At 42.7% G+C, this 23251-nt stretch overlaps 1 protein-coding gene across 1 annotated transcript in view; it reads left to right on the top strand.

The window, feature by feature from the left end:
* Positions 1–17445, top strand: part of LOC110193032 (transmembrane protein 182-like) — a 31399-nt gene extending 13954 nt beyond the window's left edge. The window contains exon 5 of the mRNA XM_020964587.2: positions 15380–17445. Coding sequence (XP_020820246.2) covers positions 15380–15612 — 233 coding nt within the window. The 3' untranslated portion in view covers positions 15613–17445. The remainder of the gene's footprint in view (positions 1–15379) is intronic.
* Positions 17446–23251: the final 5806 nt, after the last annotated feature.

Genomic DNA, 23251 nt, shown 5'->3' with positions numbered 1-23251 from the left:
TTTAGGCCCTTTGCCCTTCAGGACCTTCCAAAGGATGGCCAAAGCCATTTGATTGGAAGGGCTTGTTTTTGAAATTTACCCAGAAGTCCTCCTGCCTTATTTAGTACCAGGGACAGAAGCCCTTCTCACCTCAGGTCCTAAGTGTCCTTTCATTCTGAGGCTTGTTTCCCATGAGCTCTATATCAAAAGAAAGACAGGAGTTGGGGGGTGGGGAGAGAGATGGAGTTCCCCCCTACCTTGCCCCCTTCCCCCAATCAATAGGCTCTTAGAGTTTGTTCTGATCTTGGTATTCATTCTACCCAATCATTTACACCTTCTCCATCTCTATCTGTGGTCCTGAGCAATGAGAATTTGTGTTTAGAATTAGAACTGAGGTTCTACAGTATTCTTAGTAAAGCAAAGCAAGATGCCTACTATAATTGCTAAGGCAGGAAGGGCAATTTTAACTGTGTAATAATATAATAAATAAGCAGCATGTTTATAGTGCAAGGGGTCTTCACCTTTCTTGTGTCGTGGGCCCCTTTAGCAATCCAGTGAATTATGTTTTTAAATGCCTAAAGTAAAAACACAGTATTACGAAGAAAACCAATTATATTGAAATGTAGTTTTCAAAATATGTAAAAAAACCCCCACCTTTCACAAAAACACCTAAGTTCATGTATCCAGATTACAAAACTTTATATAGTAAATAGGTCTGCATTGAAATTAGAAGGATCTACATTCAAGTCCTGCTTCTAACACATCCTAGCTGTGTGACCACAGTCAAGTTACTGAACCTTTCAGGGTCCTGGGCAACTCTCTAAGACTGTAGGTTACAGATGAGTTGTTGTACCCAAAGGAGGCAGTGTCCACACTGGGAGTTCCCTCATACAGATGGTATGGCAGGTCTAGACCCAAAAGAGAAAATAAAATGGCATGGATATCACATAGGAGGGGATAGGGCCGGCCCGGTTCACTTGGCTGTGTTCAGACAGAGCCAGAATAAGTGTTTGTCAGGGATGTGGCTCAAGGGACCTTGCAGTGGATAAGAATTTGGAGGATATGACCTTGAAAATCCCGTCCAGATCTACGATTCTGGATTTTGGAAGCAGTTTCAGGCTAATTCTCAGTTAACCAGAATATTAAATTACTCAGTGTCCAATTCCCATAGAATCATTAAAGACAACCAAAGTTTGGGTGCATTATGAGCATTCTATGGCTGAATCTTCATAGAAGTATTAAGCTGTATTGAAAATTAAAAAAAAAAACCATAGCCACTTGATTAATTTCACTTGTCACTGTGATTGAAAACAATCTGGAAACAGCATATAAAAAGGCAAACTGAGCTTTCTTCTCCTAGCTGATCTGGAGCTCAATTCTGTTCACTCCAGGACATAGTTCCCCTTCTGTTCCTCAGGAGCCATTTTCTGGGCCCCATCACTGGCTGGGAAACTAGACTGCAGTATATACAGTTGCCTGTGGCTTCTGTGCTCAGTTTGCTTTGATTAGCTTGGCAAGGCTGTTTGGGGACAACTGATTCCATACTTGGGGTCTGAGGTCTTAAGGAGGTGATCATGAGGCCTACTTCCCTGCTTAGGTATGTGGCCACCATGGCACTCAGCTAGGATACTGTGGCTGCTCCATAGAAGCTCAACAGATGTCCAGAGAAGCTTGGGCTTTGATGGGAAGCTGAGTATTCCCAATGGGAGCATAGAATTTTGAGTGCGTATGAACTTGAGAGCAAAGTTGGCCTTTAATCTTTTGAGTTATTAGGAGTTATTTGCCATAATCATGGGCCTTTCTAGTGTAAAGGCCAAGACTCCAAGGGTCCTGATCAATTGTTATTCATTTTGGCTTTTATAAAGCCAACCTAGTGTTCCAAATGCACAGATGATTTGTTTTTCCATTTCCTCTCATCTCTTTGGAATCTCAAAATTAGACATCTTAAACTTGGTCTCAGTTTTCTGCATCATTATTTTTTTTTCCTATTTTCCATTCCAGTAGCTTTGCCGTCCCGATTCTTGACAAACTCAACTTATTCATAAGGCCGCTCAGTGACATCTCCACAGGACTTCCCTGTGAATACATGCACCTGGGTCCTCAAGTTAGCTCTTCTCCTCCCACTTCCCCTCTCATGAATCCCTTAGTCAGAAATGATAGCTCCTTAGGTGCTCTCATGACACTTGGTTTGTACTTCTCTTATGAACTTCTCACATTTATTTTGTCTTGGCATCATCTGTGTATATGCCTTATCTTGGTGGGCACTTAGGCAATCACAGCCTCTCTGGGTCCCAGTAGCCTGGTCTGTAAGATCAGGGCATGATTTCCTGTTCCTTTGATTTCTCACTAGCTTTAGAGTGCCTTGAGGGAAGGGTCTGGGCCTTATTCACGCTGGTCTAACCCTCCCAGGGTTTAGCCCAGGGGTCTGCACATGGTGAACCTTTAAGGAATGCTTGTTCAATGAACCAATGGTTTCCAAGTTGGTAAAACCGCTCAAGTTGGTATTCTTTCATTCTTCTTTTTGGTGTAGATGTCAAAAGCTGCTTAGGAAAATATTGAAAGTGCTGAAGAACCAATTGATTACATAATCTGCTCTATGACACTATCTGCTTTAGGATTATTTAAGGCATTTCTCCCCAATTTAAATTTGTTAATCCAAGAAGCATTTGTTATTAGAGCTGCTAACACCTTTTGAAATAGACTTTCAAAAGAGGGGAGAAGTAAAAACAAAAGTACTTCTTATATTTAGTGTAGTCTCTGATATGCATGCCTAGCTGAATGGAAATGAAATCAGTTTTTAGAAAATGATATAACTAATAGCAGTTGAATTTTCCTTCCTTCTTCCCTCCTTCCCTTCCTCCTTCCCTTCCTTCCTCCTTCCCTTTCTCCTTCCCTCCCTCCCTCCTACCTTCCCTTCCTTCCTTCTTTCCTTCCTTCCTACTTCCCTTCTTCCTTCCTCCCTTCCTTCCTCTCTCCCTTGCTTCCTCTCTCCCTTCCTTCTTTCCTCCTTCCTCCCTTCCCTCCCTCCCTCCTTTCTTTCCTTCCTTCCTTCCTTCCTTCCTTCCTTCCTTCCTTCCTTCCTTCCTTCCTTCCTTCCTTCCTTCCTTCCTTCCTTCCTTCCTTCCTTCCTTCCTTCCTTCCTTCCTTCCTTTTCTCTCTCCTCTTCCTCCCTTCCACATTTTCACATTTTTGAAGACAGAGACATAGAGAAGATGAAAAGAAGTGGTGGGATGTCAGATTGACAAAGGAGTCTGGAGCATATAAAAGAAGGACTTTAATGCCAGGCCAGGGAATTTGGACTTTATTTGCTAGGCAATGGAAAGATGTTGAAAGTTTTAGAGTATGGGAGTAACACAGATTAGAGCAATACTCTAAAAAGATAATAGTACTGTTAATATTTCCAAGACATTCTACATGCATGATCTCATGTGATCCCTTTAAGGATCCTGCCAATGCAGTGGCACCATCTCAGTTTTCCAGATGAGGACCCTGAGGTCACCTGACTTGCTGTGGCCCCATCCTGGGTGTTCCAGGTAGAGGCTAGATGAGCATTTGGCAGAGATGGGGAGAACATGAGAAGGGGAATTTGAGGTCAAGGCCTTTCCTGACTTCAGGCCCAGCATTCTTTCAGTACTGTAGCAGCGTGGAGTGCACATGGGAGGGGAAGAAGACTGCTGCTGTCCAGGGAGGAGGCCCTGAAATTCCAGAACTAGTGTACTTGCAATGGCAGTGAATAGGAAGGCCCAGAGGAACTGAGAATGTCAAGTAGAGCACACTTGGTGCCCGGATGTGGAAGATGAAGAAAGGGGTTGGATCACAGCTGATTCTGATGCTTTGAACCCTGGTGATTGGGAAGATGGCAGTGCTCTGGACAGAAATAGAGGCATCCAGAGGAGGAAAAGCAGGCCCTGTCCTTTCCAGTAGATGTTCCTGCTGTTTCCCTTGGATGCAAGGCCTTCCCCTCTCCTTTCCACCTGTCTTTCAAGACCCCACCTGCTCAGCTCCATGTCCCCAGTTCACAGTGACCTCTCCTTCCCCAGAATTCCTTCTGAACTGGAAGTTTGAACCACTCATTTGGTACTTCTGCCGTGGTTTATACATCTATGTAAATAAAACATGTAAAAGTAGCTCTTTATCAGGAAAATATTTGTCTGTTTACGGACAAGCAACCATTTCCTGCCCTGCCTTCTGCCACCCCCCCCCCCTCCCTAGGTATGTCAACATGGACCAGCCACTTCCCCTTTCTGAAACACAGTTTCCATATGTGTAAAACATTGATACTGTCTCTAGCATATACCTCATAGAACTAACATATGTCATATATATGAATATAGATTCAGAGTCAAAGGGACCTTAATGGTCATCTGGTCCCACTCCCCAATTTTACAGATGAAGACACTGAGTCTTGCGGAGCTTAAGTGACTTGCCCCAGCTAGTAGATGACATGTAAACCACTTTGTAAACTTTAAAGCCCCATATAAATGTCAGTTATTGTTATTATTGTTGTTATTATCATTATTATTCATTGTTATTATTGCCTTCCAATGAATACAGAAAGGAAGAAAATGCCTGGTAAATGGGGTCTTAAACTTTCCAAAAGGCAAGACAGTAGTGGAGAGGCTGCAAATTCATTTTTCTCAGCTCTTTGTCTGGGGGCCCATAGGAGGCCCATTTTATTTAGTCCATTACAGTAGGTATTGTATGTTAATGAAATAGAAATTGATTGGAAGAAGAATGCTTACCAAGGCTCACTTGCTAGCCAATTAATTTCATTTTAAATTACACAAGCAATAAAGGCTTAATTACATTCTTATCAATATATTGTATTTTGTGAAGAATGTGTGGCCATTTATATACACACACTCACACACACAGAGTAATTTTGTTATAGCCTATTAATTGGTACTTTATGCCCATGTCCATCATATACAATGTAAATTATTTGTTTGTGACCCTTATTTTCAAGTGGTCCCCCACATTATCATGGACAGCAGTGTTTAGGATAGATAACATTTAACCCCTTGGCTACTGACCTTCATCAGAATGGAATTTCTTTTTGCCATGAAACAAACAAAATGAACAGCATCTCATGCTGTGGGGTCACAGGCACAAGACAGGTCCCCTGGGGTGGACGTGATTTAGATTTATCTGAGTTTTAAAACTCACGCCCATGTCCACTGGCAGAGCTTGAGAAGAAGCCTGTGATAAATAAGTCTGCCAAAGAACACAGTGAAATAAATAATGCTGCTAGTAATGAGTTTTTAATGCCCTACTTGGACATTGTGCAGGCCTGAGACTGGGTTCTGGGGAACAATGAAGGCCCTTTTTAGTTCTTAACCTAGGGACCCTGAACTTGGTTTGTTTTTTCCTAAATATTTTGATAATTCTATTTCAGTACAACTTGTTTCTTTTGTAATACTCTGCATTTAAAAACATGATTCCAAGAAAGGCTCCATTAGCTTCCAACAAAGGGGAAGAACCCTCACTCTAATCATTTGCCTTATCAAGTCATCACCAAGTATTTTTTAAGTGCTGACTGTGTGTGAGGCCCTTTGTGTGTTTCAGTAGACAACGGCATGGGGTAGTAGGAAGGTCACTAGCTTTGTGAATTGAAGGATCTAGATTTGAATTCCAGCTCTGGCTTCTTCTAGCTACATGACCTACCTCTTGGTCTCAGTTTTCTTAGTTGTAAAATGAGATCCTAAAACTAATACTGAGAAACAAGGTGGTAGAGTGTACAGAGAGCTGGATTCTGGGTCAGGAGGACTGTGGGTTCAAGTCCTGGCACTTATCCAGATTGGTCATGTGGCCCTGGGCAAGTCTCTTAACCTCTTAATACCTTGGACTTCTCTCTAAGACTCTTAAGAGAATAGATGCAGGTAGTCACTGATAAAAGTTTCCTCATCGGGAGGTCCCTGCACCAAGGAAATCACAGGTCTGGATGAAAAATTGTGTATCTTGTTGACCTCAAAGGATCATTTTGGGCAAAGAACTTGACAAGCCTCAGGTGCTAGAGAATATGAGTTATTATTGTCATGGATTTGGTATTGTTGCCATGTGCTCAAACCCATTTATCTGTGTTCTACAAGTATTGCTAGGAATATCTTACATTTATGGGACACCTTTCAGGGTTTCAAAAGTTTTTGATTTCCCATTAACTAGTTGGGACAATGGGCAAATCATTTCCCTGTCTTTGGCTTCAGTTTTCTTCCCTGTAAAATGAAGGGGGTAGTTGGACTCTATGGCCTCTAAGGTCACATCCGGCTCCAGTGGTCTGTATTCTTTGGTTTCATTTTAATACCTACAATACCCTGTCAGGCCCAAAGAGTAGGGGTTATTCACCTCTTTTATAAATCAGGGAACTGAGGGCCAGAGAGGTTAAGAGGTGATGCATTTAAGGAATGGCAATGATGGAATTAGAAGCCATGTCTCCTGACTCCCAGCACATTTTGAGTAGACCATAGTTGATCAGGGCAGCTAGGAGGCGCTGCAGCAGATAGAGCACCAGGCCTGGAGTCAGGAAGACTCGTCTTCCTGACTCCAAATCCAGCCTCAGACCCTTAAGCTGTGTGATCGTGGGTAAGTCACTTCACCCTCTTTGCCTCAGTTTCATCATCTGTAAAATGAGCTAGAGAAGGAAATGGCAAGCCAACCCAGTACCTTTGCCAAGAAAAACCCAAAAGGAGTCACAAAGTATCAGTCATGACTAAAAAAAGACTGAGCAACAACATAGTTGATCAATTTTATTAACAGATATCCCGATTCGTATAAAATGTAAAACTTCAGTTTATCTTCCCAGTAATTTTTATAAAATCAAGATATGATTCTTATAAAAAGTATTAAATAGAGGATAGATCACTGGATTTGGAGTCAAGAGAGACCTGAGTCTGAACCTTGAGTCTAACTCTTATTAGCTATGTGACCTGAGGCAAGTCCCTTAAGCCCTCTAGTTTCAATATCCTGATCCGAGGGCTATATGACCTGAAAAGAAGATAAACTGGTCATGTAGCAAGAGCAAAGGAGATCTATTCATTGGACAGCCTGTGTGTTCCATTGGCATCCACACTATGCCAAAAGAAGGAGAAGCAAGCCACTAGCATTTGGGAGGACCCTAAGCAGCAGATTGACGAAAGGCAGTGGACAAGAGGTGTTGATGGCTCACTGGCTGCGCCTTTGCAAGGAGTGTTCATTTCCATGAGTTCACTGATGCCACAAAGTGCAGAAGCATCTAGGGAAGTAGTGACACCCCTCCCCCAATGAAAGAATGAGTGGATGGGCTACGACCCTATAGCTCTAGTGCTATCTGTCAGAGGTCTGCTGTTGTTATCAAAGGATTAGCTATTTTTTACTGTTGCTTGTTCAAGCACAAGCAACCTGAAGCATACCAGTGTAGAAAAGGAATTGCCCAGTCAGTGTCTGACTGTGTGCATGGTTAGTCTGTGAATTATCCAGGACAGTTTTTAATTCCAAGGTTCTTTGTCCACGATCCCCCAGAAAAAATATTCACTGCATCCTCTGGCAGAGGTCAGTATATGCTGAATTCAGTGAATGCTGATTCATTTCGCTCTTCTTGAAAGGAATAAATGGAAATATTTTAGTTTGGAGAGATCTTAGAAATCATTGAGTCCAACTCCTCTCAATTAGCAAGCATATCTTAAGCACCTACTATGTTCTGGGCATATTATAAAAAAGGCTCTGCCCTCAAGGAGTGCATGTTCTATTGTTCTCCTTATTTTTATAGCTGAGAAACTGAGGCCCTGAGAATTTAAGCAGTTAAGCACAATGTCAGAGTTGGAAGGGAACTCAGAGGAGGTCACATAGAAGGTGGCAGAGTTGGGACTCACACCTGGGTCTTTTTTAAGTGATGCTCTTTTTTAAAGGATCATTGTCATTTTCTAATGAACCCCCCCTCTCCACAAGAGAACCCTCCTTGTAACAAAGAAATATAGTTCAGCAAAACAAATCAATGCATTGACCACATGTGGACAGCATTCGCCTTCTCTAGTGCCCATGATCTTTTGACCCGTGGCTTCACCGTCAGGCTTTTGAAGTCACATAACTTGGGCATGGAGTCAGCTTTCGATTGGTGGAGAGGAGGGGAAGCAAAGGAAGAATTTGAGGTAGTCTTTGCTGGTACTGGTGGGCTCTTGTGTTGGAGACAGATCTTAGCCCCTTGGGGCTGCCAAGTTGGACCCGGAGATATTGTGACAAGAGAATTTCTCACAAGATGGAAGCTGATTCTGGCGGCTGCTCTCAAGTCTCCAGCTTCTGGGCTGCCACGGAGTGCTTTGCACGTGATTTGTCTGGTAGCCCGGGAGTGCTGCCAGCCAGAGGTGTGGAATGATGTGAGTTTCATCCAATTCAGGGCCAAAGTTGGGGCTGGTTCTGCTCTCCGGATTGCTTCAGCTAGTCCTAGTCTTGACCCAAGCCATCAGGTGAGAGAGGAGACTGGCTGGCTCCTCCTACCATCCTCTCTGCTTCTTTTCCTGGAGGTGACTTCCTGGCATGGACTCTACCATGCCAGCTAGTCTGTGGCTGGCTTACAGGGGCCACTGTCTAACACTGGGGGCTGCAGTGGGATGGGGCTTAGGAAAATGAAGCGTTAAGGCAGCAGATTGTGCCCAAGGCAGCATTTGGCCAATGCCAAGATCACTGATGGCAGCCAGACTGTGTCTGACAGATCAATATGTGCTCACAAGTACTTCCCACTTGATTATGCTTGTATCCCGACTCCGGGTCCATGAACTTGTCCTCAGACCTTCCCTTTTCCCACTCAGAGACTACTGGGGGCTCAGAACTTTGCCAGTCACATGTTTCTATCTGCCAGAGCACAGTCATCACAGCTCTTCAAATGCTGATATCACTCACTCCCTGAGGATTGGCTCTGAAGCCTACAGCCATGGCCTCTCTAGCCCAGTTGGGAAGATGGGGCAATGCAATTGCCTACCTTTCCTCAGTGTTCTCAACTGTTAACCAGTTCCAGCTGGTTGGATGAGTCTGAATCTGCATTCATTTACTTTTCCCTTTGCTATTAGTCTCGTGGGACCAGAGCTCATCATTTAATCATCCTTATGAATGAGTTTGCAGAGTCAGCAAGCTTCTTGAGGGCCCAGTCTACCCTGATGCTGGGTTCTGTGCAGATCAAAGATGAATAAGACCCAGGCCCTATCTTATTCCTTTTTGTTCTTTGCAGCTCAGGGAATTATCGACTCTCTCAGCTCTGTTATAAATTAATAAAGTAATTCCTCAACTTTCCAGCAATATTATCTACCTAGACTACAACTGAGAACCAGAAAGTAACCTAAAAAATCCCCCAGGCTTAAGAGCAGATGCAATGGATGTTCATATGCTAAATCCAATGTATTTTACTAATAGGAGAGACCCTCACTCAGAGCCTGTTTACTCTTACTTTGCACACAATTAAATTTAGCTTTATGATATGGTTTTCCCACCCATAGGCATGATATATAAAGCAAAATAGAAGGGAAGAGAAGGGCTATCAAAGGCAAGTATACTGGCAGAAATTAGAAGTAGAAACTGGCAGCAAGGGGGGAGATCCAAGGACTCAGAAGCAGATGCAGGAACTCAAGAAGCCCAGCAGCCTGGAGTCATTTAGCATAGGCAAACCAGCCTACATAGACCAAGAGGGAGTGTGGCATAATGGAGCCAGCCTCAGAGTCAGGAAGACCTAGGTTCTAGGTCTGCCTCAGAAAGATAGCGATTATGTGACCCTAGGGGAGTCCCTTAACCTTTCAGTGCCCCAGGTGTTCTCTAAGACTACAAATTGCAGAGCAGTGGCTGATCTGCTTTAGTAGAGGGAGTTTCTTTACATCAATGAAATCATATACACTCCCCCCAACACACAAAAATCATCTCATTTTTACAGATGAAGAAACTAAGGTTCAAACAGTGAAAGAGACTTGCTCAAGGTCACGCACAATTCCTAAATGGCAGAATTAGAACACAATGCATTTTCCTAAATGCCAAGACTAGTGATCTCTTCATCTTACCATGCAGTCTCCCCAGAAGTCCTACTAGACATGGCAGAAGACAGGCAATTTTCCAAAAGGGGAAAAGCCATGTTTGATCTTGGTGGGCATCTGGCCAACGTGGATTGATGGTGAATCCCAAAGGTTCTATTTTTTTACAATGCTCCCTTGCCCGGCCTCAACCAAAATCAGTAGAACTGAGTGGCTGCTGCCATCTGGGAACCGAAGCTGTTGTGTGAAGGGGACTTGTGACAAGAGAATGATAACAGAATTAGGATGAAGGGAAAACCTGCCGACATTTGGACTTTCCATAGCATGCTCTGCCCTTTATAACACTAAAGAACACGGGATCGAATCAGAGAACCCCCAATTTAGAACTGAAAGGGCCCTTATAAATCATTTAGTGCAAATCCTTTATTTTAAAGAGAAAGAGGGAAAGGGAGAGGAAAAAGGAGGGAGAGAGAAAGAGAAGAGTGGAGAGAGGGAGAGACAGACAGAAGAGAGGGATGAGAGACAGAAGGAGACAGAGAAAGAGGAGAAGGAATAGAGAGAGACAGAGAGAGAAGAGGGAGAGAGAGGACAGGGAGTAGAGAGAGAGGGAGACAGAAAGAGGAATGGAGAGGGAGGGAGAGAGAGGGAGAGGAGAGGGAAGAGAGACAGACAGAGACAGAGGAAGAAAGAGGAGAGGGGGTAGAGAGAGACAGAGAGACACACACACAGAGGAGAATGGGAGAGTCATGGCGGGGGAGAGGGAGAGAGAGAGAGGAGAGGGAGTAGAGAGAGACAGAGAAACACATAGAGAGAAAGGAGAGTGGGAGACAGAGGGAGACAGAGGGAGAGAGAGGAGAGGAGGTAGAGAGAGATAGAGAAGGAGGAAAGAGGGGAGAGAGAAAGAAAGAGAGAGAAGAGTGGAGAGAGAGGGAGAGATAGAGGAGAGGGAAGAGAAACAGAGAGAGGGAGAAAGAAGAGAGGGGGTAGAGACAGAGAGGGAGACAGAAGGGAGAGAGACAGAGACCAGAGAGAGACAAGAAGGGGAGGGGGGAATGAAGTTTGCTTAAGGTCACCTAGGCAGTAAGTTTCAGATCAGGGTATATGAGGACAATGCCACTTCTACTGATCTGGACTAGTTGTGACCTGTTTAAGCTCCTTCAAGCCTGTGATAATGGAGAGCATTGTTGTAAAGCTCTTCATATTCTTAGAAATCTTTTCCTATTTGTGAATAACTGGCTTCAGGGAAGTTGAGACAAGTCGAAACTTGCCAAACCTTGTTTTATCCCTTTTTATTTATTTTTACCAGTGATTTTTAGCGTGATTATAACTGTAATTCGTTTTCATTATTCTGACATAGTTCCAACTAATTATGAACGATTTACGCTATGTCAGCTGGTTAGAAAACTTGTTTGTACATGTTTAAATTCATTCTGACCTATGATCCTTCAAGTTGATGATAATGATTTCCATTAATTTACTGCTATTATAAGTTCAAAATAGCCAGTCTCCAGGACATTTGCAGGTTACTTTGGAAACCTGTGTGCAGTAAGGGGGAGGGGGTATGCTAATGAAGTTCTGGCTCTTGACACCTAGAGCCCATTGCTCTCCTGCCTTCTCTGGCCAAACAAAACAAGTCTAATTCCTTAAAAACAGGGTCTAACTGCCCAAAGACACATTCTGTTCTGGGCCCAGTTTATAGTCCACATGTAGTGTCTGTTTAAGATACACAGACACCAATGGACCAGCTCTGGATGCTGTCCATCCACCTGCATATCACAATGTGCACAGTAGGCATTCTTCATCCATTTGTTTTGTTCCGGTGTGGACAATTAGGCTGAACCCTTCAGAGCAATTGCCAATCTCACTCAGGAGACTCACTCCCTAATGTTCTAGGTCTTGATTTTCTTGCTGCACAAAGAAGCATTGTGGTGATTGTGTCCACAGCACCTCAGCATCTATCCCTTTTACATTTGGACATCATCCATGAATGTGAAACTGTCTTCTTTTTGTTTTTCTTTTTTCTTTGATTTTAGTGTTCGGAGGATTATCAAAATTATATCCAATGTTACATTCATCATGGAATCTGCATTATCTCAACATATGCATGGGATGTAACTAGGTGGAGGAGAGACTTTTAAGGCTGCATTTTGCTCCTCTGAATCAAATACTTTTTTAAAAATAACCAAACAATAATCACTGGAGCCTTATGTTCTTTGCGTTTCAGCCAAGCATGGGACTGTAAAGACGTGGTTTGCTGTAGAATGTCATGTGCAAAGGATTACCTACTCCCTTCCCATCTTTTTATCATAGATGCCTTTGAAACGTATAAATTATTCTTATAAACATGAGAAAGTAGACACTCTGATCTCTAATTATTGATATCCTCTTAATCCCCCTTTTCAATAGTAATAACGTCTATGTTTTCCTTTCTTTTGGATATCTTGAGAATTCACTCCTTAATACTCTCAGATTTGTCACTTTCAACATAGATTTCTCCTGGGTTTACTTGGTTTGGACCAGCTATTTTCCCCATCTTTTTTAGGGCCATTTTCACTTCCTCATGTAGCACATCAGGGACATGCCTTCCATATTTCTGAGTTTAGTGACTTGACTGTCATTTTTGAAGGAAATTGTTATAGAAATCTTGGTTTTGGGGTTTTTTTCCTACCTGTTTGTTATTCTTCCAGTTTTATCCTTAAATGTTCTCTGCATGATATAGCTTAATTGGATCTCTTGAAATGTTTTTCCTTCTACTACTTTGTTATCTTCCTGCATAAGATTTAGAAATAACTTTATATTCTAAACTGATTTTGCCCTTGTCTATCATATCACTTCCCTTGGCAAGAAAAGCATGTGTTTTCTGTCCCAGGCAATTTGTAGACTTTTTGGCTTCCTTTTTGGGTTGTGATTACTTTACATTGGTTAAACTGCTATAGGAAATAGTGATAGTCTGTGTTGATATCTGTTCCTTTTTCTAGTTCCCAATTTTTTCTGTATCAATAGCTTGTTTAAGTTGGTCAGGCAGGAACGATTTTTATACCTTAACTTCTTTCTCATTTTTATTCTTTTTCCTAACTTGGTATTGACTTGGGTGCTTTGTAAGTGGGGCTGGTCTTTGAACACATTCAGAATGACTTCTGGCAAGACTTGGGATGACCCTTTTGAGAGAGTTTTGCCTAAATGAAGCAAATATAATATTCTTCTTTTTGCCAGATGTAGATCTTTCTCTTGATAGCAAGCCCCTTTCTAATAGCTGTTATAGGAGAGGATAAAGAAATCAATTACAAAAATATAGAGGCATTATATCATCCACTGTTACCTGCCCCAAATTGGGCATACATAGTATTTTGAGTAACTAGTTCCATCTCAGCTATTGCTGCAAAATGGCATATACAATGGGGGCAAGTCTCATTGTTGCTGCAGGAGACCCAGTTCCTACTTGAATTATGCTGATATCTTGATACAGCGCTCTTCTCTATGGAGCAGCATTCATATAAAGCAGCTTTGTTTCAGAACCCATTTCAGGGAGATTTTCTTTTTCAAGTCTTCCTTAAATCTGTGATTTTAGCCAAGGGAGTACTCCTTCCACTGGTCCGTATTCTCCCAGAAATCTTCAACTCAAAGGAGTGTCCACTTAACGTCCTAGAGGCCATCCTCTAGGCCTTTTTCCATTTCATGGGCACCAGGGCAGTGCCTGGACTGTTCAGCTCATCTCTTACTCTTGCCATATATCTGATCCAATTCCTCTTTCAACCAAACATCTCCCTTAGACAACATCTTGCACGCAGGACATCACTGGAAGTACACTGCAGCATAATTATGCTTTTGGTGCATCTCTCTTTGCATCCTTTACAACTTGGATTCCTCAGAGAGGGCAGAAGATGAGTCTTCATTTTTGTGTGCCCATTGACATTGATTATTGTTTGCTCAATTTAATTTTGGTGGGCAAAGCTCTTTACGGTATTGATTTGAGGGAATGAAGATGAGCCTCCGGTTGTAGGATTTTTGTGTTTTCTAGATTCCATGACTGAGCGTCTGAAATAGCAAGGTGCTGTAGAATTCCACAAACATATTAAGCACCTAATACAAAGATAACAATGATAATTTCTACCTGGAGAAGCTTACATCCTACTATGGAAGATATTACATGACCACAGGCAAGGAGAAATGCTTATTGAATAAGAAACATGAGATGCAAGAGTGGAGTAATGGGGTGAAGGAGAGCTACAGCTAAAGTATACTAGGGAAAATGCCATTAAATGTCTTTGATGCCTTTTTGTTTATGTATACCACAGTTATTTCCTATTAGCCATCCCCATCTCCCATTGAACCTTCCTTTATAATGAACAATAATATGTAGAAACAAAAGATAGAGTCAGGTCTGACAACATGTACCCATTGTACGCCTGGTCCCTTAGAGGAGGGAGATCATCTTTGGTCACTAGGATTCATCAGAGTTCAGATGCCCTTTAGTGCAGTTTTTGTTTATATTATTGTAGCTGCATATATTGTCCTTCATTCTGTATCAGTTAATGCAGATCTTCCCAAGTAGTTTTGAATTCCTTATGTCTGTAGTTTCTTATGGTACAATAATATTCCATTGGGTTCTTATGTCAAAATTTCTTCACTCATTACCCAATTAATGGGTACCCACTTGTTTCCAGTTTTGGCCAGTGCAGAAAGTACTGTGATAAATCTGTTGGTGTATGTGGGGCCTTGCTTTGCCTTTGACTCAAGGGTATGTGTGCAGTAGCAGGGTCACTGAACTGAAGGGTATAAAGAGTTCATCTCCTGCCTCTGGCACACTTCCCATGTGACCCTGAGCAAATCTCTTAATCCCTATGAAATCTATTCTAGCTCTTAACCTGGGGTCTTCTGATCCCAAAAAATGGAAAACCATAAAAGTAGAATGTTACATGTACTCTCAATTTAGTGACTTTTCTCCTGTGATGCCAAATTGTTTTCTGTAATGCTTGCACCAATTCCCAGCCCCTCTAGCATCAATGGGTTCTAGCATTTATTGGTTTTACCACTTGGAAGATGTGAGGTGAAGCCTTGGAATTATCTTTATTTGTACTTTTCTTATTATTAGTGACATGGAACAATGTTTCATGTGGTTGGTGATAGTTGCCAATTATCCTGAGAACTGTTTGTTCATATTCTTGTCCTAGAATAATTTTGGGGGGGGCTCTACCATATATGTGTGTGTGTCTATGTGACTTTATACACATATGAAACACATATACACATATATAAGTATATACTATATACACATATATCAGTATGTGCATATACGCATATACACACATATGAAGCTAGTAATAGGAAACTGAGTCATAAATAGTGTTTTCTTTGTCTTGTTTACCTTGTTTTCAGAGAGGAACATGCTTACAAATTCTTCCTTTTGACCTTTGTTCCAGGGGGCTTCTTCCTCCTCCTCCTCATCCTGTTTGTGCTGTGGAAGGAGTGTGCAGCCGATTTTCAGAAATATATACTTCTGGAAAGGAGTGACAAGTGTGTCCCAGAGAATGCCCCCGTGAATGTGCATTATGGCTGGTCTTTTATATTTGCTGCTGCCGGCACACCCTTGGTTTACCTTTCAGGACTTCTGTTTTATTTGATTGGCCAGAGGAACATGAAAGTCCCAAAGTGAAAGAAGGGAGAGAGGGATATACCCCCACTCTTCCAACACCCTCCCCCACAATACTTACTCGCATACATCTATACACTTACACACACCTACACACTCACACACTTACACATTTACACGGTAACACACACACATCCCACTGAGAAACTCCTTGAGCATGTTTCCCATACTGACTAGAAGGAAGGCCTTCCACCATCTCAGGGTTTCACTTTGGCATACTCTTCAAGCCTTTACCCACCATAGCAGATGTTGATCAAGAAACAGTGACAAATGGTACTTAGGGAGAAATGTTGGAAAGAGAAAGGGAGCACTAGACTGAATTGTATGAAAGGGCCCAAGAGTAGGTTTTCATTGGCCTCAGTTTTTGAGACCAAAGAGGCTGGCTCTGGCTTCCCTAATGTTTTTATAAATCGCCCTCACTCGGCAGCCTCATTTGTATTGGAGCTGTTAGTTCATTTCCAATCTCTCCCAAATCCAACTGTGATTTACAGTAAGATGTTTCTTTTTGAATAGAAATTGAGTGTGACTTTTTTTTTTTACGGGGGTTGAGCAGAGGGGTGGGTGGGAAGAAGAAATTAGTCATAACTGACATCCTAGGCCAGCCATGACTATTTCTCAGACAATTTAAACCTGAGGAAGTTGAAAAAGTTATGCCAGGAGACAGAGAGAAAAAGAGATTTTTCTTTTCCTTTTCGTTTTTCTTCTTCAGATAGAATTTGGAAAGTGAACCCAGTGTGAATGCATGCACATTTTAATGGGCTGGAGAAGAGATAGCTTATATCCAGAGGCAATCTAGCTCCCATTTCCATGCAGCTGACTGTACATCCTTCCAAGCAAAGAGGGCTGTATTTCACTGAGAGAATTAGTAAAAAATATTCAGAACATAAAAGCCTACACTTGGGTAAGTGAAATAAAGAGCCAACTTTTCAGCCGTAGTACAGGCCCTTCTGCAGAGGCAAATGGACTACATTGAAACACCACTGCCTTTGATTTTGCCCTGGAAACATATTTGTATTTTGTGAAGCAAATACAGCTCCTGGTTTAAGATTAAAGTGGGGAGGTAGAAGGAAGTCAGTGTCTGGAGGCAGGAAACATAAATAGCACATTCATTTATTAGAATCCTCTTTAAGCCTTCACTGTTAGCCATAATAATTTGGCTGCTTGGGGTTTAATGGTTCCCATCATTTTTGGTCCTTAGAACCAATCCCTCTTGCCTTCTTCCGGTAGGAGACCATGCTGGCTTACCAGAATTCAGAGAAAGCCTAAGGCTACTTTGGAGCAACCAGGGAGGGATATGCTAAGTTAGTGGTTCAATTATGTGGGAATCAGAAACAGAGAATAAGCTGTCATCTTGTAAAAACAGTCACGTGGCAGGAGGTCTGACCAGAGACTCTCAAGGACCCCTCCGATTCATAGCTTGTCCGTGAACCACCCGCTGCACACAGAACCATTACATCGCGTGAGCACCATTCGGAGCCATTGGTAAGGTAAAAACGTGCTTGCATTTCCATGAGTGGGATTCAATTCCTTGGCTTGCATTTCAGAGGAGGGACTTACCCTCAGTATTTTCAAATACCAACACTTGTCCTCAAGGCACAGAAGCCTCTATAAGCTAAGAGTTATTACATAGCAGATCCATGAGCCAGTGAACATGTTAATTATTCTTTCCTGTCTCCGCCATTGTCTCCTGTGAAATCATTAGCTGTGATGTATATGATTTTGGAAAAAATGGTCCTAAATATTGTAGATTTAACTTGAGTGATCTCACCAACTATTGTTGGTGTCAGTTTATTTGTTCACTTAAAAACCTGTGTTAATAAAATACATTCTGATGTCTTCCTGGCTTCTCATTGCCTCATGGGGAGAGGAGCTCGAGGCTAAACCACCTTCATTGAGGTGCTCCCCCAACTGTGGAGGTCTGCTTGGCTGGCGCCACCTTCACATTCTGGAGGATCAGAGTCATGTACCTTTCTGGGCTCCAAGAGTGTGGGGGTTGGGTAAGGAGCCTGCTGGGAAGTCAGTTGGCATATGCCGTCACATTTTCTCTTCTCTAGGACCTGCCAAACACAGTCCAGATAATTGTAGAGTGACATACCCACTCATCGATCTCCTCACTCAAACTGGATCACATGCCCCTAAAAGACTTTGAGGTTGGTGTTGGGGTTGGAAGCATATGTGTGTGTGTAGTGTGTGTGTGTATGTATACATTTAAACACAAATATACGCACACGTACACACATATATATACCTGCCAAGGTACTCACTGTTCCCCAAAAAGTGTGTTGAGACACCCTAGTGAGTTGGGAAGACATCCTTGGCATGTATAGTGGGCTTTGCTTAGGTTCTACCACAACACTGCTCCCCCCAACCCCCCCCTCTACTAAGTCCTGATTGATGTATATAAATCTTGAATGAGGAGATATTCCTCAGGCTGGGGGTACCAGGCAGAAGCAAAAAAAAAAAAAACAATGTGAAGGTCAGAGGAGTCCAGAAAACCAGGACTATAAGATAAGGGAGGAAGAGAGTTTAGAGCCATCACAGCCCCAAGTTCCATAGACCAGGTTTTGACAACTGCCCCCCAAATCCCTGAGGCCAATGTGGCATTTGGGGCTAAATGTAATTGTATGGAAAAGAATGACTGCTCTTCTGGGAGCCTGTCTAACTCATCTCCTTGATTCTTGCATCGTTGAATTATTCTCAGTAAAGGTATAATTAGCACAGTGTTCCTCCTGGGCTGACTCCAGAACCAGAGGCCTCTCCAGGCTAAGGCAAAGTACAGTGATTTCAATGAGAGGGTACACAGGTGTGTTAGGTATGGTTCCTGTGGGGAAGAGAGGTAGGTGGGAGAATGGCTTGGGTGAGCTAGAAGATAGCTAAATGGGAGAGGCTTTGAGCACAGTGTCTCAGCAATCCCACAGGATTATTCTGAACTGAAAAGAGTTGAGAAATACTAATCCCCTTCTGATTGTAGCAGGGCTAAGTCATGTTCCCCATATATTCCTCATCTATAAGGATGAAAAATGTAAACAACTAAGATAGTCTAGACCAGGGTTTTGACTGAGTCCAAGTTTTACAGAACAAATCCTTTTATGAAGGGGATTTGTTCTGTGAAATTTGGATTCCGTCAAAGGGCCGCACTTGAGGACCCAGAGGGCCACATGTGGCCTCGAGGCCTCAGGTTCCTCACCCCTGGTCTAGACAGTTACTATTTCAGAAGATAGGGATACCTTGCCCAGTTCTATTTGTTTTGCTAATGGATCTTCAAAGAGGAGATGATGCTGTTTGTTTTCCAAGAAAGAGGTTGAGCCTACTTTAGAAATGCCAGTCGCATCTGAGAGAGGACCCAATTCAATGCAATCCAACAAGCATTTATTAAGCTCCTCATATGTTCTAGGCACTATGCTGAGAACTGGTAATGCAGACAAAAATCAAAAAGTTCCTGCCCACAAGAAGCTTACTTTCTGTCAAGCCCAGTGGGTAGAATTGTGGGCCCAGCCTTTGAAAAGTGTTGAGCAGTGAGTTCTGTGACATTGGGAATGATGCCAGTATTTAAGAGTTTTATTTAAGTCCAATCTTAAGTGCTTTTTAATGATATCTCATAGGGTTCTGCATATGGTCCATTGGCTCTTTGAGTGGTAATTCCTTCCTATAAATTGTCTCTTTGGATAATATTTTTGTCATTTAATTATCTATTCAATGTAGAGATGAACACTTATGACCAAATAGAATAAAAGTATATAATCTAGGAGCAGAAAAGGTCAGGATTTACAGTCACTTGCCTCTCAGTGTGGCCATAAAACAACCCAAGTGTGTAGAAATTATAGTCCCAGAAGGGATACTAAGGGAGAAGCACCAGAATGTAGCCTGAAATCCATCAGGCTTACTGCTATCCATGGTGCTGAGGATCCCCGAAGTTGGGAAATAGAAGTAGATTTTCTGTCACCAAATGAAATGTCGATTAGCATCTTCCATCTGTTCTTTAAAACATTGACTCTAATGTCATCAAGGCACTGATGGAATATGTTCATCTCAATCATGCATGCTGCCTTAGGGAATAGCCATCTGCAGAGACTTTCTTATTCTTGACCACATCTAGGACTAACACCAGTTTAAAGCTCAATTGCTATTTTAGAAGACTTGCAACTTCAACCCATTTTATATTAAATCATATGGTAAAATGCAATCTTGCTGGCTGGCAGTGTGGATGAATCCAGTCTGATGCAGAAGTGTCAATCCTGTTGGGTTATAGGCTGATGGCGCCTTATTTCCCAGTGGGTATGAGCATTTATTAAGTGCCACATTTGATGGCATCTGGCTGGTCAGATTGTTCTTCAGTCAGGCTCTATCTTCTCCGATGGGTGACTTTTCAAGGCGAATCCTTTGGGTCAGGTGACGTGGTCAGGAAACAAAGGGGATTACTGTGTTTTCTTCTTTCTGAGTTATTGCTGGGCTTTTGGGGATGCTAGAGCAGAGAGATTAAAGGAACATATGACAAGATTAGGAATGGATTGGATGGATTTGGTCACTCTGAATTCTCAGGTCTCTGCAATGCTTGCTATACTCAGTTCTTAGGAGAAAGGCAAATGACAAGGAAACACAGTCACCTCAGAAACGTAACCCAAATCATGACTTCTGGGGCTCAGGACACATGCAGCACGAACTTCTCAATTTTCTTCATCTCTCCCATATTGTGGGATTTAATGTTCTGAATAGCAAAACTTGCAGGATCCTTGGTCAGTGGGAAAAAAAACCTAATATGATGTTCACTAGATGGTAATAAGGTAGGAAAATGTTCGTAGGCATTTTAAAAAGAATTTCAAAAAAAGCACAGAAACAAAAATGCACTTTAGGTTGGCTTTCCATTAGTAATGGTACTTCTGGGCTTGTCTCGTCTGCCCCAGGGTCATTTTACATCTTCCTTTTAGCTCATCCTCCCAGAGGAAAGTCTGACTAGAAGCAACCAAGCCTATGTCTGAAGTTAGGGGTGTGAGTTTCCTGAGTTGATGCTGAAGAGAAACTTTACCAACTTCATAGTTTTGCTGTGGACTGGTCAGGATGGGAAGAACACAAAGAAAATGGAAGACCAAGCCCATGCCCCTGGGAACTGCATGACATCTGGTCTGATCCTATCATTAAAGTCAACCAGTGTTTATTGAGTACCTACTATGTGCCAGGCACAATGCTAGGTGTTGGGAATACAAAAACCAAAATAGTCTCCTGTCTCAACAGAGTCCCCTGAACTAAAACTTCATTTTACAGTAGAAGAAAATGAGTCATAGGACATTTAAGTGACTTGTCTAAAGTCATATGGTAGCAGTCAACAGAGCTGGAATTTTGACCCAGGTCCCTTGACTCAAAAATACAGTGGTTTTTCTGCTATGCTAGATTCTTAGGCAAGAATGTCACACGATCTCAGTAGTTTAGAGATGAATGGGATATCAGACACCATCTTGTCCAATTGGTACCTGAACAAGAATCCATTGTACGACACAGCCCTACAATGGGTCATCCGCTTTCACCTTTCTTTGTATCCTGAGCACTTAGCACAGTCCCTGGCAAATATAAGTACTTAATAGCTAGCTGCTTGTTGATTGATTTGATTGATCTAGCCTCTGCTTGAAGACTTCCAGTGGAGAAGAAGCCACTTTCTCCCAAGGCATGCCAGTCCACTTTTGGACAGCTCTAATCATTAGAAAACTTTGCTTACTGTCTCAAATATAGGGAATACTAGAGATAATGAAGTGACTGGAAGAGATGGCGTCCATTGCATGCCTGTACTACTTGCTTACTTACTACTACTCGATAATACTTGCCTACTAAGTAAGCTTGGACCGCCTCTAATCTCGCTGGCAACAGATTCCCAATCTCACTGATTTGGGTATTCCTTCCAATGGGACAGATAGTAGATAACCCATCTGTGCCTTCTCAGGCTGGGTGACTCTTGTCATATTCTCCCTTAAATACTTTGTGGGTCTTCACCCATGCTTCTGGAAATCCTTCTGTAGTTCTCTTGACATTGGCAGGATACGGGCAAGGCACATGGGCTGTCCGTGGTCATCCCTTGATCTCGGCACAAGACCCTCTATCCTCCCATAACTCAGAAACACCCAGAGGCTTAGAGTTTCTTTGCTGATGGCTGGGGCAGAACTCTTTTAGTCCTGCTCACTAGCAGAAAATGCTTGACTCTCAAACCACTGTGATTTTCCTGTGGAAAGCAGTATCTCCCCCCCACCCCACCCCATGAAAAAGGGAAGCTTAGCCCTGGGTCTCCCACTGTGTGGCAGCCCCCCTCCCACTTCCCCAATCGAACTTATCCTGACAGTCTCTGCCTGTCAACCCAGTTATCAATGTCATCCCTAAGATCTGCAGGGAAGAAAGAGGAAGTGTCCCACGAAGAAGGATTGTGCTTCCTTCTCCGTCTGCTAGGCCATGCCATGGCATTGCCTGCTGGGTTACCTTGTTTACTCCTGAGATCTCTCTTTTTGTCTTTTAAGGCTTTGACTTATTGAACAAGGAGCTGACTTTTCACTTTGAACCTCCCTCCCCTTAGTAGAACTGCCTGAGTCAAAGCATATTGCTTGGGGAACTTATTCCCTAATTAATTTTCTCTTTTCTTTCTTCAGCTTGAAAGTATGGTAATAGGAAGCTGTTCAGCAAGACAGTGGTTCTCTTTAAGGGCTGTCTTTCAAGGCTCAGTTCAAATCCCAGTGCTGCCACAGAAGCTTGCTTTCATGAGCCCATTTCTCCATGGGCTAGCCTGATGTCTCCATGGGCTACTCTTCTGGTCTCCTCAGCTGAAGCACAAGCTCCATGATGGAAAAGACCTTTCCAAAAATTCTAGGTTGGAATCAGAACTCTGCTCCCTACTACTGGTGTGACTTTGGGCAAGAGCAGGAATCTCTCAGAGTCTCAGTTTCCCATAGATTTGGATTAGGTGACTTCTAAGGTCCTTACAGCTCTAACTCGATGAGATCTCTTAGAATTTTCAAGATAGGCATAAGACAGGATTCTGACTGGCATGATGTAGGTGTATATTGTGATTAATGTTCTGATACTGGAGGGAAGGGACAAGCATTTATGTAGCGCCTACTCTGTGCCAGGCACTGTGCTTGGCACCTTGCAGATATTCTCTCATTCAATCCTCACAACAACTTTGGGAGGTAGGGACTGTTATTATCCCCATTTTACAGTTAAGGAAACTGAAGCAGACAGAGGTTAAGTGATGTACCCAGGATCACAGAGCTAGTAAGTGTCTGAGGCCAGATTTGAACTAAGGACTTCCTGACTCCAGGCTAGGAGCTCTATGCACTGTTCAATCTAGCTGCCGTTTTTGGAGGAAGACATGGCATAAAGTGGATCATTGGATTTGGAGCTGGAAGACACCTTAGTCCAGGGGTAGGGAACCTGTGGCCTCGAGGCCACATGTGGCCTTCCAGGCCCTCAGGGATTTGTGCTGGGAAGTTTGGATTCAGTTAAAGGGCCTCAAGGCTGCAGGTTCCCCAGCCCTGCAAGTCTGACCTTATCATTCTCTGGAATCCCTGAGAGCTCAGTGACTTTCCTGTAGTCCCACAGGTAGAAGCTGTAACTAATAGCTGGGGTTTGAACCCAGGTACCCCGACTCCAAATTTCTTGCACTCTCCAC

The sequence above is a fragment of the Phascolarctos cinereus genome, unplaced genomic scaffold, assembly GCF_003287225.1.
Source record: "Phascolarctos cinereus isolate Bilbo 61053 unplaced genomic scaffold, phaCin_HiC Scaffold_8;HRSCAF=390, whole genome shotgun sequence".
NCBI classification, from domain to species: domain Eukaryota; kingdom Metazoa; phylum Chordata; class Mammalia; order Diprotodontia; family Phascolarctidae; genus Phascolarctos; species Phascolarctos cinereus.
The sequence above is the reverse complement of the archived record's forward strand: the minus strand, read 5'-3'. Positions and strand labels throughout refer to the sequence as shown.